Here is a 16,480-nt window from a genome sequence, read left to right as displayed (position 1 = left end):
ATTTATTTCTTTCCTCCTTCTGGCAGGATTTGACAAGTCTGGAGCAAATGCTGATAAATTGCTCTAAAGCACTTCCTTCCAACATCACTCAGATTAATGTCATTCCTCCAACTCAGGAATCTTATTATGATCCCAATCTGGTAAGAAAATATTTCGCCTAAAAGATGTACATTTTGTCTCATTTCCTGAGCTTGTATCTACTGAATTGGTTGTTTTCCCTGCGCAATTTTAAGAATAATTCACAAAAAATATAGCATGTATGCAGATTTCTTATGTTAGGTATAAAACTGTTATAAACCACACTTCTAGTTGTTAAGGTCAAGAAATATTGTCCACAAAAGTAAAGAATGCAAATTTTCACATACGTGACATTTATAAGGTTGTCCTTTTTTCAAAACGTGAAATGTAGTTCAGCATGTTGAACCAGAGAGGCAATATGCACTGTCCTCATTTATCTGAGGGTTTTGATGGCACTATGCAAGTCTTGATCTGGAATTTCTCCAATTTGGTGAAGAGATTAGCTCTGTGTGTACCTAGTCTTGAGATGCTTTCCTCATAATTCTGATACTTTTGAGTAACTCCAATTGACTTTTAATGTGGTTTAGGCTTTCAGTGCCTGAATCACTTTTGAAAATGGGACTTGGGGCATGTCTGCTTGCTTTGCTGGTTAGGTGTACTAGTGTACTATAATGGCAAAGTGCTCCTAGTGTGAATTCATCTTTTGCTGGTGTTTATTCCATACCCCTTAGTTAAATGAGGTATGCCAGTAAAATTGCAGTTTGCCCATATAAGCTGATCTATACTAGAGGCTTTTTTTGGCACAGCTATGTAGGACAGTGATCACACCTCTTCACACCCTTGACTGACATAACGATGCTGGCAGATGTTTTGTAGGGTAGATATGCCATTAGGTTATGAAGTCATTAGGTTGCTTTTGAAAAATGTACTCTAGTGCTTTGCTAAATTGGGGCCTTAAGGCTTTATAGGTTCAAACCAATACTTTGTGGTACATTGTACTCAGAAATGAACTTGTTAGGCAGAGAAAATCATGGAGCACAGAATAATTACTTCCAATGACAGTCCTTTAAAATACATGAATTTATGTACCAAGGGGACCAGGCTATCCTAAAGGAGCTGGTTCTTGGCAGTTGTTTCTTCAGCAAGAATCGGAATACTGATCAACCGCATCAACCTGGTCTGATGAAATGTAAATGTATATTTGGGAATGCTCCAGATATTCAACACGTTGCAGTCCAGATTACCTCATTGTCTTTTGTGGTATTCACACCTTTGTGATCATCTGAGTGAAGTTTGCAAAACTATGCAATGGTTCAGTCTAGGTTTGTCAGTAAAGTGAAACTTTGAGGAGAGGCAATAAACTTTACTTGGGATAGAGTTAAAAGTAAGTCTGAATAGTTAGGAACAATTTTAAATTATTTTAATCTCTTTGGAGTGCTAATAAACTGTCACTAATCTAAGCACTAATCATGAGTACTAACATTATCATTTCTAAGTCCACTTCAAATAGTGACATAACAGTGTTTGTTTTTAGCACAGAGGCAGAATTTATTTTTACTTTTCTGGGTTGCAAGGGCTAAATTTGTAGGAATCAGTGTAGCACTGTAGAAAACTTCCCTTGGGAATAGAGATTTGGTTCCCAGAATTGTTGTTTCCACATAGTTCAGACTAGGAATAATAAGCTTAATACCCATCAGCTGTTCTTTAGCGCTTGCCTGTCCAATTTTACTAGTTGGCATTGACTGGCTTGCATCAGGAATGCCAAAATCAGCTGTCCAGCCTGCTTCAACTAGTGAATATTGTATTAGAGATGGAATGCAGAAGCTAAATAGAAAGTATTCAGAGTAGCAGCCGTGTTAGTCTGTATTCGCAAAAAGAAAAGGAGTACTTGTGGCACCTTAGAGACTAACCAATTTATTTGAGCATAAGCTTTCGTGAGCTACAGCTCACTTCATCGGATGCAACCGATGAAGTGAGCTGTAGCTCACGAAAGCTTATGCTCAGATAAATTGGTTAGTCTCTAAGGTGCCACAAGTACTCCTTTTCTTTTTGTAAATAGAAAGTATAACAAATACTAATATTAGAATGCACCAACGTCCCTTCTTTTTCTAACCAAACTGATTGTTTCTCATTTTCATCCTAGGAGCAAAGTTTTGTATAGTTCTCTGGAGATTGTAGAACTCAGTTCTTTTTATAATGCATTTCTTTCCAGGAGACTTTTAATAATATAGTTTATAGAGCAGTTATGCCAGGATGTTGTTTACCCCAGTTGTATTTTCTTACAGCCTCCAGTGACTAAAAATCTGGTAACTAACTGTAAACCTGTGACTGACAGAATTCGTAAGGCATACAAGGACAAAAACAAATATAGGTATGTTATATTATTTTTATTTTTTATAATTGTTTGTATAATATTTGTAAACACATAGTAATAAGATGAGAGGTGAAAATGCATAATTGATCATAGACTGCACTGTACATGTTAAAATAAATTTAATCCAAAGCTTCCTATTAGTGGTACTTAAACAGAAATAACTACTTATTTTTTTCTGTTAGCTTTTTATTAAATTTTATTTCTTTATTTTTATACATACACAAATGAAACATAACAAATTATACATAAACTTCTAATAATGTGTTAACCATTTGCTACCTAACCTTCACCATACTGGAGACATTTAATTATATGTAAAAGGAATGTTTAAAATAACTAACTTATATTTGTATTACACAGTTTACAAACAGACAAAAATTGTTTATACAAATCCAGTTAGTTTTAAATCTTATTTGGCCTTATCCTTATTTTATGTACAGAGAAATTGAAGAAGAAAATTTATTAGAATAATATAAAGAACCGAAGCAAACTTCAGAGGAGGGGGAAAGAAAAGAAGAGGGAAGGAAGTGGGCAGAGGGGGAGATAGCTGGAGGGGGAGTCCGATGCATTTAATAGTATCATTCAGATACTTCCAGGAAAGCATCTGAGAATCTCTGAAAATTTTTCTTGGGTATTTCTGTTACAGCATTCAACTCTTTTCCTGGTGGCCAAGGCTCCAATCTTCAAACGTTGGTTGCTATTTAGATTTTAGTTTTTGCGGCACTAGGCTTTTAGGAATTATTAATGCGATGCTGAGATAGCTACTTATGTTTTATGTTTCACCACCAAAAAGGATATGTTATTTTTTAATTTCAGTGATAATACACTTTTGGTAGCCTAAACATTTTTCATATTGCATGTATTTCAGAGAATGATCACTATTATTTCGCCTCAATTCCTTTCCTTGGGCCAAATCCTGGCCCTAGTTTAAGTAACTGTAAGGAGTACAATAGCTCCAGATGGCTATGTAAATTAGCTGCATGCAGCACAGACTGATACTAAGGACTGCTGGCATAAAAGGGTGCAGGCATAAAAGGGTGCAGAAGGAATCTTCCTCTACTTTGCCTGTGCTATATGTTAATCTGCTTGAGAGGGGATCCCAGTCTCATATTTCCTCATTCTGCTGGAGAAAGGAAAGCTACTGTAGCCCTAGCTGCGTTGTGCATTTCTTGCAAGGAAATAGGTGTGTTGAGAATTGAGAATGGGATTCTTCTGTTGGTTTAGGGAGGGGTCATTGTTGTCCTGCCCTGTGTGTGCTGGGAATCTGTCTAAGCACTTGAGCTCAGAGCTCTGTCAGATCTAATAGCCAGGGAAAATGACTAGCCGCACAGCCTGTTTAGTTTCTTTGGCGGCCCTTCAGCCGGGATGGAACTCATGATCTCATTTCCACAATGCCGCATATGCCAGATGGGCTCGACAATCAGACTCCTCTTCCAAGGTGGGAGAGCTGTTTGGGAGGCCACTGAAACTTGTCTCCCATTGCCTAAGTGGCTACAGAATCTAGCAGTACTGTAGAATCTAAAAGTTACAAACTAACCAGTCAACCCCACACCTCATTTGGAATTGGAAGTATGCAATCAGGCAGCAGCTGAGCCACACAAAAAACAAATACAATACAGTACTGTGTTAAATGTAAACTACTAAAAAATAAAGGGAAAGTTTAAAAAGAAGATTTGACAAGGTAAGGAAACTGTTTCTGTGCTTGTTTCATTTAAATTAAGATGCTTAAAAGCAGCATTTTTCTTAGCATAGTACAGCTGTATTAAGTCAATTTTCAGTTGTAAACTTTTGAAAGAACAACCATAACGTTTTGTTCAGAGGTATGAATATTTCAGAGTTAAGAACAACCTCCATTCCCAAGGTGTTCATAATGCTGAGGTTCTACTGTATTATAGAACTGCTGAAGGCTTGGGTCACAGATGCTGCTTGGTCCAGGACTTGGCCATTTATTTATTTAATGACATCTCAAAGTGCCCTAAATGCTTGGCAGAGATCATAAACAAGCCACTGCCCCAAAGAGCTTACAGTCTGATTTTAGACATGGCACAACAGATGAGGTGACAAACACAATAGGGAGAGAATGAGACAAGGAAAGATGAGGCACAATATAATTAATTATAGGTTTCAGAGTAGCAGCCGTGTTAGTCTGTATTCGCAAAAAGAAAAGGAGTACTTGTGGCACCTTAGAGACTAACAAATTTATTTGAGCATAAGCTTTCGTGAGCTACAGCTCACTTCATCGGATGCATTCAGGGGGTGATACAGTGGGGAGATTTCACTTAAATTATGTTACTCAGTTTAAGGCTCATCTTGGTGGTTTTATTAATTTTTAATATAAGATACAGTGATTGTAATTGGCTTACTTGGTGTTGTGGACATTGTTAAAAGGAGGGATTTAAATGAGGAGGTGGTAGTGGCCTGGCCTGACAAAATAAGAAAAATGTTCCACACATATGGGGCAGCTTGAAAAAAGGAATGGCAACTTTTGTGGGACAGTTAAACACGGCATCAAAGGCACTTTTAGCCTATAGATTTCTTTCCGAGACTTTACACTTCATACATCTACTGCTTTGTCAATATTTGTAATTTATTGCATTTAACTGTAAGGCCCACATCTCGCAAAGACTTATGCACCTTTGTCAAGTTAAACAGATGTGTGAATCTTTTCAGGAATTGGTCGTAAGATTAGAGTTTTATCCTAATCCTAATTATAGTCCTCCTAATTAAAATACTTCTTTTTTTTTCCCTTCAGACTTTCAGAGTGGGGAGTGAAGGGGCAGGGGAGGGATTGAGAGAGATTGGTTTTAAGAATATGTGATACAAACATAATAAAGCATACTTTGTAAATAGTAGAGGCTTACATAGTTTACAGGAAGTCTCATTAACGTTCTTCCTTTGAGACCACTAGTTAACCAATGTGAGTATGAGAATTCAGGTCTTAATTTTCCAACAGGTTAATAACAATTTTTTTTAAAATGTACAGAAAAGAGATTTTGTGTAAGAGCACCAGTTGTAGTGAGTTAGCTTCCTTGAGTAAATATGTTGAGAGATGAACCAAATTTTAAACAATTAAAATCTGGGCGGGAGGGAAGGACAATCAGATGTAGAGCAGTGCAGCAATAAGACATTTAATTTGTAGAATGTCATGTTTGTAATGCCTGACTCATGCTGTTATGCTAATCTAAAAATTGTTTTAATAATACTAAGGTTTGAAATCATGGGAGAAGAAGAAATTGCTTTCAAAATGATCCGCACCAACGTTTCTCATGTAGTTGGCCAGCTAGATGATATAAGAAAAAATCCCAGGTACACATTAATTGTTTTCTATGTTTTGAGATTGCTTTATTTTCCCTTGAGATAGCTTCAAACATCTCATTTTATAGGGTGCTTTTACTAATATTTATTAGGTGTAAGGCAATTGTGAGTAAAAATTACTTTTTAAACATCAGGTTGCAGTCTTAATCATAAATAAAAACTATTCTGTCACTAGCACTGCAACTTATTTTCACTCCATACTTTTTCTGCCACATAATTTTCATATTTGTAATGAACTAGAAGTGTTGAATATTCTAGAAAACATGATGAAAATTGTGAAGAACTTTCATGCCGTCATGCAGAATAACTTGTGTATCTGACTTTTTCATTAACCATTGCTAAATTTTTATATTTATAAAACCATTGGAAATTTGCAGAAAACTTCAGCAGCTGCTGCTGAGAGTTTAATCTTAAATAGGATTCTACAGATCACAAACATCATATCACAGGCTTTAAAGAATTGGCCACTTTGTGATCTGTTTTGTACATATAATATTTAAATGATATATGAAACATTGGAAGACACTGAATATTACAGTATGTAGGCATTTGTCTAAACATTTTTGAAAGATCCTTTGTTACCAAATCAGCATGCTGATTTACTTTGTATATAGTGTCAAATGTTCTGCCCCACCTACCCACCGTCTAAGGATATTTCTACACAGCCTGTGGCAGCAAGTCTCTGAGCCCTGGTTGACAGACTCAGGCTTGCACTATGGCAATACAAATAGCTATGTAGATGCTGCAGCTCTGGCTGGAGCTTGGACTCTGAAGCCTAGAGAGGAAGATGGGCTTCAAAGCCCAAACTCCAGCCGGAGCCGCAACGTGTACTCAGTTATTTGTAGCACCATAGCATGAGCCTTGTGAGCCCGCACTCTGAGAGTCCCTGTTACGGGTTGCTGCTCGCTGTGTAGACATACCTTCAATTATAGTTAACTCTGCAAGGAGTGGAAAGAAAACAGAAATGTTGAATCTTAACCTAGAGTTCCCCCTTTGCTCTTACACTTCTGGAGTAACTTGCAGACAGCATTCTATATTAGAGTAGGATATGCGGAGTCAAAAGAATTGAGTTGTAGTCGCAGCTTGTCCACTGATTCAGTGTGGGAGCTTGGGCAACTCACTTAACTTCTCCTTGTCCTTCTTTCCTCAGGTGTAAAATGTGATAATACCTACCCAACTTTGTAAAGCCTTATCCAGTGCTTTTCATCTGATGACTTCAGAGTATTATTTTTTGCTTATTTACTGATCCATGTAAAAGGTTTTCACAAAGTGTTCCAAGCAAGGGAGAGCTTTGTGGTCTAGGCATCAGTTTTGGAATACCCAGAACTATTGGACCTGCCCTTTCAAATCCTGAAAGAATTGAACTAGTCCTTCCATCTTGTGAAGAAAATGAATAAAATTCCATTGTTTGCTGTCCGACAGTCTGTTGGACAAAACCTTGAAAACAGAGGTGCTTTCTGATCTTGTTGGATATTAAATATCCATTTGATTTACTTAATTCTACTAAGACAAAATCTCTCTTCTGCACACTGTTGTGTAGAGCAATGTGTGCCAGTTGTCCTGGTTGCCACACAGTTTCTAAGGTAATGGGCAGAATATAAAGATCTAGGTAGACTGTGTCCTTCACCCCAGAGAGAGTAGCATGGTGACAGTTAAGCTTTACATAGGTAGCTAGTGAACCATTTTTAGATCTTTTGGAAGGCCAGGTGCTAAATACATGCAAAATATTATTTTCTCCGCTATTTGAAAGGACACATTATACTGTACAGCAGCTGACTGAGCCCATTTCTTCACAAAGGTTAGCAGTTACCAGGCATATGTTACCAGATATGATTTCTTTCTCTGGGGAAAAAGTAAGGCTCTTTTGTCTTGCAATATAAATAGGGCACAAAACCTTGCCCATATGTAGGAAAGGGCATTTTGCTGCCAAACACCACCTCAGAGTGGCCAAGGATACACAGCTGTCAGGCAGACTATATGCTGCTTCAGTTACAACAAATCGCACTACCTAGATCTCAATGTCTTTCTGTTTGGACTCTATACAAGAGGCATTGTGGGGATCCTGGTTTATTGGTGATTTTCGTATACATTCTAGAGACAAGGTGTGTGAGGTAATATCTTTTACTGGACCAACTTCTGTTGGTGAGAGAGATGAGATTTTGAGTTACACAGTTTACCAGTAAAAGTGTGGGAGTTTTTTCTGACTACCAAACCTTTAAGCTCAGCCTGGGGTCTATAAGTCAAGTTATGTTCTGTCTGGCTTATGTGTCGTCATCACCAGTAAAGGTTATTCGGGCCAAATTTTGCCCTCAGTAAAACTGTTACCTTCCATTGCTTCACATGAGAGCCTCTGAAAAATGCAATATAAATGGTTTAACTATTAGTATTGTGCTGCAGCACCTAATACAATGCAAATCAATCTATCATTTATAATATTGAGAAAATAACATGAATTACAAGTGACCCATGAAACTATCTTGCTAGTGGTGTAATTTGGGGCTTCTGTTCTCTGTGATCTTTATAATCAACAGAGGGCTGTGAGATGACTCACTCTTAAACATCTGCTATTAATTTCATTAGAGGGCAGTGGTGCACATAGACACATGGTACAGGACAGATGCAAATGTAATATGTTGTTAGGTACAACAGATATTGGGACTTCTTGCCACCCTACGTGCTCAGTGGATGAGGAAGGCCTTGACTCCTAACACCTGGAAAATTAATCAGATAATGCAAAGATAAGGAGTGCTGTTACCTGTATTCAAGTATATTTATATCCACCAAAAATACAGTTTGCAAATAGCTTTGTTATCATACTAAAAGAAATATCCTAACATTGACTCTTCATTTTTCTAGAAAATTTGTTTGCCTAAATGACAACATTGATCACAATCATAAGGATGCTCAGACAGTGAAGGCAGTGCTTCGGGATTTTTATGAATCAATGTTTCCCATACCGTCTCAGTTTGAGCTGCCAAGAGAATATCGGAACCGCTTCCTTCATATGCATGAGCTTCAGGAATGGTAAATTTTACAGATTCTCTTCCACATTCTGTGTGAGCTATTGTGTTGTATCAGCATCTAACTCAATGTATAGAGCAGCTGCTGAGGGGTGAGTGCTGGACAGGCTCTGCAGCTGCCTCCCCAGGGCCTTCCACATTGCTGCTCTCCCCCGAATTTCCCCCTCCGCAGGCCTCACACGTGACCCTTTACCACATTCTGACAACCCAGTGTTGAAAAACACTTGGTTTAGAGCATGATGAAATGCTGTTAGAAATCCAGCTTTAGCTACAATTGAGTTTAAACCATGTTTAAACACAGTGGCCTTACATTTGAAACTATATACTGTGGAGTGGGCCCAAGAGCTGTTCCAGCATGCTACTAAAACAGTTCACTGGAACCGAAAAGAGTTGTTATGATAAATATGTGCAGACCTTATGATGTATCTTACAAATAACCATTTTGCTTTTTAAACCAAGTTATATAGGGGTAAATTGTTACAAAATAGTGCATATTTTTTTCTCTTTATCTGGATATTTTTACTCAATGGAATGTTAGGAACTTTATGATATGTCAGTGCAAAGGTACAAACATTAATATATAAAACTCTGTTTCCATTTTTGTACAGGAGAGCATACAGAGACAAGCTAAAATTTTGGACTCATTGTGTGTTAGTGACATTGATTGTGTTTACGGTCATCTCATTTTTTGCTGAACAGGTAAAAGTTACAATTTCATCCAAATACACAACTTTAGTAGTATACAGTGTCGTCTCTATAAAATGAATTAATTTTTTTAGGGGTTTTGAGCAATAGCTGAAGTACTGTTTCGTGGCATATAAAACACATGTAGTAAAGAAGTTTTGGAACAATAAAGGAAGGAAGACACCTTAACCAAAGTTTTCAGAAGTGATTCGTGATTATGGGGTGCCTCATTTTTCAGGTGACTTACTTGCGAGTCCTTAAAGGATCCTGACTTTCAAAGGGTGGGTGCTGAGCACCTTTTGAAAATCAGGTCCATTTAGGGTGTGTCAGTTCGGGTCCTCAAAATCACCAGTCACTTTTGAAAATCCTAGCCTGTAAATATTTCTATGAATCAAAAGCAAAGTAAGATAACACTAGGAAAAACTGATTAAATACTGATCAGCTGGTCCAGACAGTATCCAACTTAGGGCAGAAAGCATCTGATCCAAAGCTCACTGAAGAAGTCATTAGAAAGACTCCTGTTGACTTCAGTGGACTTTGGACTAGGTCCCAAAAGAAAATGTCTCCAGTTCGCCAAACTCTTAGGCATGAGAATTATTTTATGCACATGGGTAGTCCCTTTGAACTCAAACATAGTCAGTGGAACTAATCACATATTTTTGTTTGCATGATCAGGGCCTTAGATAACAAACTTATCACTGAAAATTATGTTTGCCTGTTATGTTTCCTGTTGATAAACCTTATTTCTATTGTAGTGTTTGTATTTGATGGAAAAAAATAAATGAACCATGCTGTTGTCCAATTTCTTTTCCTGTGTATCTGTTCTATGCTGCTATGTTAATCTTGTTCACTCTTTCCATGATCTGATGAGGAGAGTGTGATTTTTGAAAACTTGCCCATTATATTTTTATTTAGTCCTATAAAAAAAAGTCACCTACAGCTCTTGTGTGTGCTGCCCCTCCCCAACTCTCCCAGTTTGCAGCTTTTTTAGCTACTGGAAACTCCTGCTGTATAAAAACTTGGCTTTGAAGGTATAATTAATTTAGTGAAAGGACTAAAGCTCTAAATTTTATATTTAAGTACAGACAGATTTGTGGTAATCCTCTTGTAATTAATTGTGCCCAGTTATTTTATTAAGCTAGTTAAAATATGCACTTTCATATTTAGTATATTTATAAGTCTTGGAAATAATCACTCACTATTGTTCCAGCGTCATTGACAAATCTAATAGAGACATCTAAGCCTAATAGAAGAGAGTTTGAGTAATTGCTCCCTTCCTCTTGTGTAGTGAAAAAATTGAGCGTATAGTCTTTTATACTTGATTGCTATGAAATGGTCAAGGTTTTACGGGGTTTGTGGGAAGAAAATTTGATGACCTGTTCCCCTTTGATGCTTGGGAGAACTAAATATTAATTATTTTTTTAACTTTTCAGCTAATTGCACTTAAACGAAAGCTTTTTCCGAGGAGGAGGGTCCAAAAGGAAGTCGGTCATGAGCGAATCAAGGTGTAGAAGAGCTTTGCTTCGAAATCAGTCTACCTCAAGATGTAATAAGCATTTAAAATTGTTACTGGAGAAGTGTCTTTATGATGTAACATTTAGCTAGTCTGACATGAAGAAAAAAAGTCAAATATCCATAATTTATAGCCTTCATGGCGCTGCGTGTAACACCCAAGCTCCTGAAGTTATGAGACGGGGGGAAGTTAGAAGGAGTGGGCATTGGCAGTTCTCAACTGGTTTTACTCTATAAGCATTAGCTCACGGATATGTTATCCTTTTTATAAAAAGGGTTACTGAAATGAACCTAACTGCATTTAAAGCAGTGGACTTTGCCAACTAAGTAAAATGTTGGAAAGTTTAACTGTTCAGGATTAACTAGAAAGATATCCCTGACCTTGCATTCCAAAGCATTTTGCAGATTGCTGAATTAATCAATACATTGTGTTGATGCTGCTTTTCCAGTTTTAGAAGTAAAACAGAGGATAATTGCTTAATTTCCCAATTAGATATAGTCTACATTTAATGACATTTACATTGTTTAACTATAGCAACAATGCAACCTCAAATTGGTGGTCTCTAATGAGGAATTGGATGATACATATCCTAATGATATCATCAAGAATCAAACTACTATTATTTTAAAGATTTTATTTCTCACCTAATTCATTAAATTGCCAGGAATACTGTGGTATTGTTTGTAGGCCTAATTACAAAGAGAGAGCTACAGTCAAGTAAAAGTGATTAGGATGTTATTATTTTACAAGCATTGTAAATATATGAGCAAAAGTGCCTCACCATATGAATGAGTAATATATTGTTTTAATGTTGCATTGTATTAGAGCGATGTTTCATTTCTGAATTTGGTAATTATATTCTCATATGAAGCATTAATGTTTTAAAATTTGGACAAGCACGGGCAATCCTGTCATACTTTCAGACCAGTGTCAGGATAGCAAGATTTTTAAGGGGGAGACAATACTGAGACACTTTTTTCAAGCAGATATTTTTGACAGAGTACTTGCAATCATAGTTATTAACAGTAGTCTTCTAAAATCACTTCACTAATTATTTTATAATTGGAGTATGAAGTATACAATACATTGTGTGCTGTAAGATATTCGGTTTGTTTTAAAAGTAACTAAAGTCTTGTGATAAACAATGAAGTTATTTTGGTTTATTCTGTTTTTGCTCTAGAGGAAAAGAAAATACATCCAATTTAGTAAATTACTCGCACCTATTATTCCCGTAGACTTTGCTTGTCATTAGAAATATTCAAAGGTAACTCTAATTTGTTTTCATATTATCCAGGGCATATGCCGATTATTAAACCAAATAGAATCTAATTTTTAAACATTTTAAAATATAAGCATTTGTATTTTTCTTTTTAGAATTTCATACTAGAAGATCTCAGATGTATTTAATATGCTGTGACATACTAAAGTAAACACACAGCATATAAAATGAGCAGTTTGTATCTGCCCTACTTTCAGTTGTCAAAGTCTTCTATTTTGGCAAAAGTGTCAAGGATGGTAGAATACTTGAACAAATGAAATTACAGGAAAGCCAGGATGAAATAAAGTTATATTTTTAAAACTTTTTATTTCAAAAAGACACTCACTATCAAGTAGATTAAGTCCAAAATTTGATCTACCTTAAAATTGTTTTAGTATTCTGCACTGTATTTTTTTTTTTTAAAGTACTTGAGTACAAGAAATGATTTAAAGAAAAATAACTACAGGGCCAGTTTTTCAAAACTTTTGGCTAAGTTACATGTGCAAACCATGAATTTCCATATACAGATGGCATGTCAGTGCACGGATGTCCATTCATTTCTGCAGTTTAAGCAAACACTTTTGAAAACTAGGTTCATATTATTTCGTTTTATTGCACCAATAGCCAGCCAGCCAGCAGACAGAGCATAAATTAACTGACAAAATTTATTTCCAGATCTGTGTCAATGTCTGTGACAGTGATATCAAAAAGAAGGAAAGGAAGCAGAGCTGAAAAAAACTGGGTGTAGGAGGAAAATATTACCCCAATATTTCATAAATTGGAAAGGACAAAACTAGTGAAGTGATATTTCTAATCTTCTATGAGGTTAAAGAGCAGAGAGTAGAAATCAAATGATAAATAAAAAGTTCTTGACAATATATTTTATCTTTTTGCTCACTTTTTAGAATTTTTTACATAATTGTAATGTAGCTAGATAAAATAATTGGGAGAGGTGAAAACTTCATTGAGATCATATTCAGATGATGAAGCATATAGATTCATTACATGATTTGAGAGAAATAAAATCTTAAATTACTTTCTGGAATTTTCTGTTCAATATGGTTGTTACAAGCAATATGATTGTTCTGAGCCATATGATGATCGCCACTTCATAAATCAGGATATCAGAAATATGCTACCACTATAATGTCTGCCAGCAGCTGACAGCTTACTCATATCATTTTTGCCCCAAAGGTCATATCTTGTCATCTTATTTAAAAAACATTTACTTTTGAAGTGACCTGTTTCAAATACAATAGATCTTAAAATCAAAGGAAAATTTTATGCTGAAATTAGCATGTGAAACAATATTAAAGTCCAGAGAGAAAGGACTTTCAAAACTTTGCTACATTTAAAGCTTTTGATCCTCTTAATTGCATCACTTTCTTCAGCAGTAAAATTAGTGAATATCACCTGTTGAGGATTACTTTTACTGTAACAAAAAAGATGGTCTCTAGCATTTGGTCCATAAGTAGTAAAATGCATGTCATAACCTTCTAGCTGAGGGGTTTTTTGGCTGTCGTCCATAACTTTGTCAGCAAGGAGTCACTTGAGGCAAAAAATAAATCTTCAGATATGAGACGTCAAACAATTTGACCATGAACATTAATGTAACATTTGCTAGTATAAAGCTAAAAAATGACTGTACAATAGGCTATTAAGGCCTCAGTCCAGCAAGGAGCTCTGTGTGGGTGAACCCTTGCATCCGCACAAATGTTCTCACAGAACTAGGATAGATACCATTTCAATATACTGAGATAGACTGTCTTTGTGAGTGCCTTTGGAACAGAGCAAGTAAATTATTAGTAAAATTGAAAAATTATCTATAAATAAATCACATTTTAAAAATATTGTTTACATTTAAAATATTTTGATGTCAGCTCTTTTCCTTATTCACCCTTAGCAAAGTATTAATACATTTAACATTTTATTACCTAGTGTCTCAAGGGGCCTTTTTTAGGGCCTGTTTCAAAGCCCAGTAAGTTACTGGAAGTCTTTGAATTGTCTTGTGAGCTTTAGATCAAGCTCTAAGGCCCTGATTCAGCAAGATATTTGAGCACAGGAATAATCATATTGAAGTCACAGGGACGGCTCATATGGTAGGCAGGTGTTTAAGTACCTTCCTAAATTGGGTCCTGTGTGTTTCCATTAGAAACCACATTTAAGGAAGTGAGATGTTAAATAAAGTATTAAATAAGGAAGAAATATTAAATATATTAAATATTAAATATTAAATAGGGTAGATTTTCAAATACCTTTGTAAAATCATTGTAAAATTGATTATTCTGGTTTTGAATCAGTTTGAAAACTATAGAAATATCACTTTACAGATATCTTTTTTCCTAAGTGTTAATCCAAAAATGTGTTTTTTGCAAAGAATGCTGCTGACACTTGAGCTCTAGAAACAAGATAATCTCATTTTCTTCTTTCTTTCATGGGTTTTTAGATATTTAACATAGTCATTGTTTTAGAACCGTTAACTTGAAGATCCTGTCAGGCTTTCTAAAATATAATGTCCTTATTAGCTGTAACACCTAGTAAGACGCTAAAAGGAACTAAATTTGTGCAAGAGCACTCTCTTATTTCATGTCACCAGTAAAAAGAGTGACACTGGAACCAGGAAAATTCTTATTATTTAGTACAGGGGTGGCCAACCTGAGCCTGAGAAGGAGCCAGAATTTACCAATGTACATTGCCAGAGAGCCACAGTAATACGTCAGCAGCCTCCCATCATCTCCCCCCCAGCTCCCAGTGCCTCCTGCCCACCAGCAGGCCCCCTGATCAGCGCCTCCCCACACCTCCTGATCAGCTGTTTTGTGGCATGCAGGAGGCTGGGGTGAGGGGGAGAGGAGTGAGGGCATGGTAGGCTCAGGGAGGGGGTGGGAAGGGGTGGAGTGGGGGCAGAGCCAGGGGTTGAGCAGTGAGCATCCCCCAGCACATTGGAAAGTTGGCGCTTGTAGCTCTAGCCCTGGAGTTGGTGCCTATACAAGGAGCCGCATGTAGTTTTGGAGCCACAGGTTGGCCACCCCTGATTTAGTAAATTGCAGAGTGTGTTAGAGGATGTGAACCTGTCTTGAAGAATGCATGGACTGCTGAAAGGACTGAATCTTCAGGATTTTATACACTGTGAACTTGATGGGCATAGCTATTGCACAGAATACTCTGCAGTAGCTATTCCAAAATAACTCCCAGTGTAGACAAGGTCTTAATCTTCCAAAGAATATGCATCTGTAAAAGAAAAAAATGTGAGCAGCGTTTTTGGACTTAGAGAAACTTGTGCCATGCAGCGTCCTCCACAAATGTCTGTTTTTGACAGTTCCCTTTGTAAAAGTTACATCATCCTTCTTCCTGTTATTTTTACTGTGATTTCCAACTTCTCAGTTGTCTGAATAACTAAAATCCCATTTTTGCACTTGGTTGATCTTCAACTACTTACATCACATACTTATTTTTATTCATTTCTAATTCAAGCTATTACAAAATTAATTATGCATGGTTGCATTGTACAATAAAACATTTCTGGATGTTGATTAGTGTCTACTAGTGTATCGTCTTGTTCTGTATTTGCTTGGTGTGTCTTTTCTAGACCTTCAAGGAAAGGAGTCTATCTTTTCTATTAATTTACATTTACCGTATACATTATATTTACTACTTCTGAAATTCAGCCACCTCTTAGATTGATGGTGGCAAACATCCATTGCCCAGCACAATGTACAGCAGTGGCAGAAGGCAAGTATTGGTCAGAACTTTGTTGAACACAGAAAGCAGAAACACCCCATGGAGGATAATGAAGATGGGTTTGGTCCCTGTGTGTGAAATGTATGTGAATACATGAAGGTGGGTTTGGTCCCTGTGTGTGAAATGTATGTGGATACTTGAGAGGGTGGGTGAATACGTATGAGTGGAGAAGTGGATGCATAGGTGCCTGGAGATGAGAGCTTGTGGTGAGTGAAAGGGTCTGTGGTGTTGGGGTGGGTGGATGTAGGTACCCATGGGGAGACACACGTATTGACCAGGAGCTGGTGTACGTGAATCAGACAGGATTTGGGGGCTATTCAGTCCCTTTACCCAGGTTCTTTGAGTGAGTCAATGTGCTGGAGCACACAGGGCACAGGTGGGGGGTGAAGCACCAGGATTTGCCTTTTGGGGGAAGAGGGAGGAGTGACTGGCTATGGGAGACAAAACTATATTGTGAAAGCTCCTCTAAGCACTAAAGTGAGCGTGGCCCAGTGGGGGTTGAGGGAGACCAGGTTTCTGTGCTAGGGCAGGGAAGGCACTTACTGTTGTTTTTGTCCTGC

General features: G+C 37.0%; 1 protein-coding gene across 9 annotated transcripts in view; it reads left to right on the top strand.

The window, feature by feature from the left end:
- GNPTAB (N-acetylglucosamine-1-phosphate transferase subunits alpha and beta) overlaps positions 1–15,712 on the top strand; it is a 69,829-nt gene extending 54,117 nt beyond the window's left edge. For 6 of the 9 annotated variants that reach the window (XM_037879498.2, XM_043541785.1, XM_037879492.2 and 3 more), the window contains 6 exons: positions 27–140; positions 2,304–2,389; positions 5,600–5,698; positions 8,564–8,731; positions 9,336–9,426; positions 10,845–15,712. In XM_037879498.2, coding sequence (XP_037735426.1) covers positions 27–140; positions 2,304–2,389; positions 5,600–5,698; positions 8,564–8,731; positions 9,336–9,426; positions 10,845–10,922 — 636 coding nt within the window. In that variant the 3' untranslated portion in view covers positions 10,923–15,712. Of the gene's footprint in view, positions 1–26; positions 141–2,303; positions 2,390–3,038; positions 4,057–5,599; positions 5,699–8,563; positions 8,732–9,335; positions 9,427–10,844 lie in introns of those variants that run through there. The other 3 variants (XM_043541796.1, XM_037879509.2, XM_037879517.2) reach the window with 2 other exon arrangements.
- The last annotated feature ends 768 nt before the right edge of the window (positions 15,713–16,480 follow it).

This window comes from Chelonia mydas, chromosome 1 (genome assembly GCF_015237465.2).
Source record: "Chelonia mydas isolate rCheMyd1 chromosome 1, rCheMyd1.pri.v2, whole genome shotgun sequence".
NCBI classification, from domain to species: domain Eukaryota; kingdom Metazoa; phylum Chordata; order Testudines; family Cheloniidae; genus Chelonia; species Chelonia mydas.
Note: the sequence above shows the minus strand (reverse complement) of the source record. Positions and strands in the feature narration are given on the sequence as shown.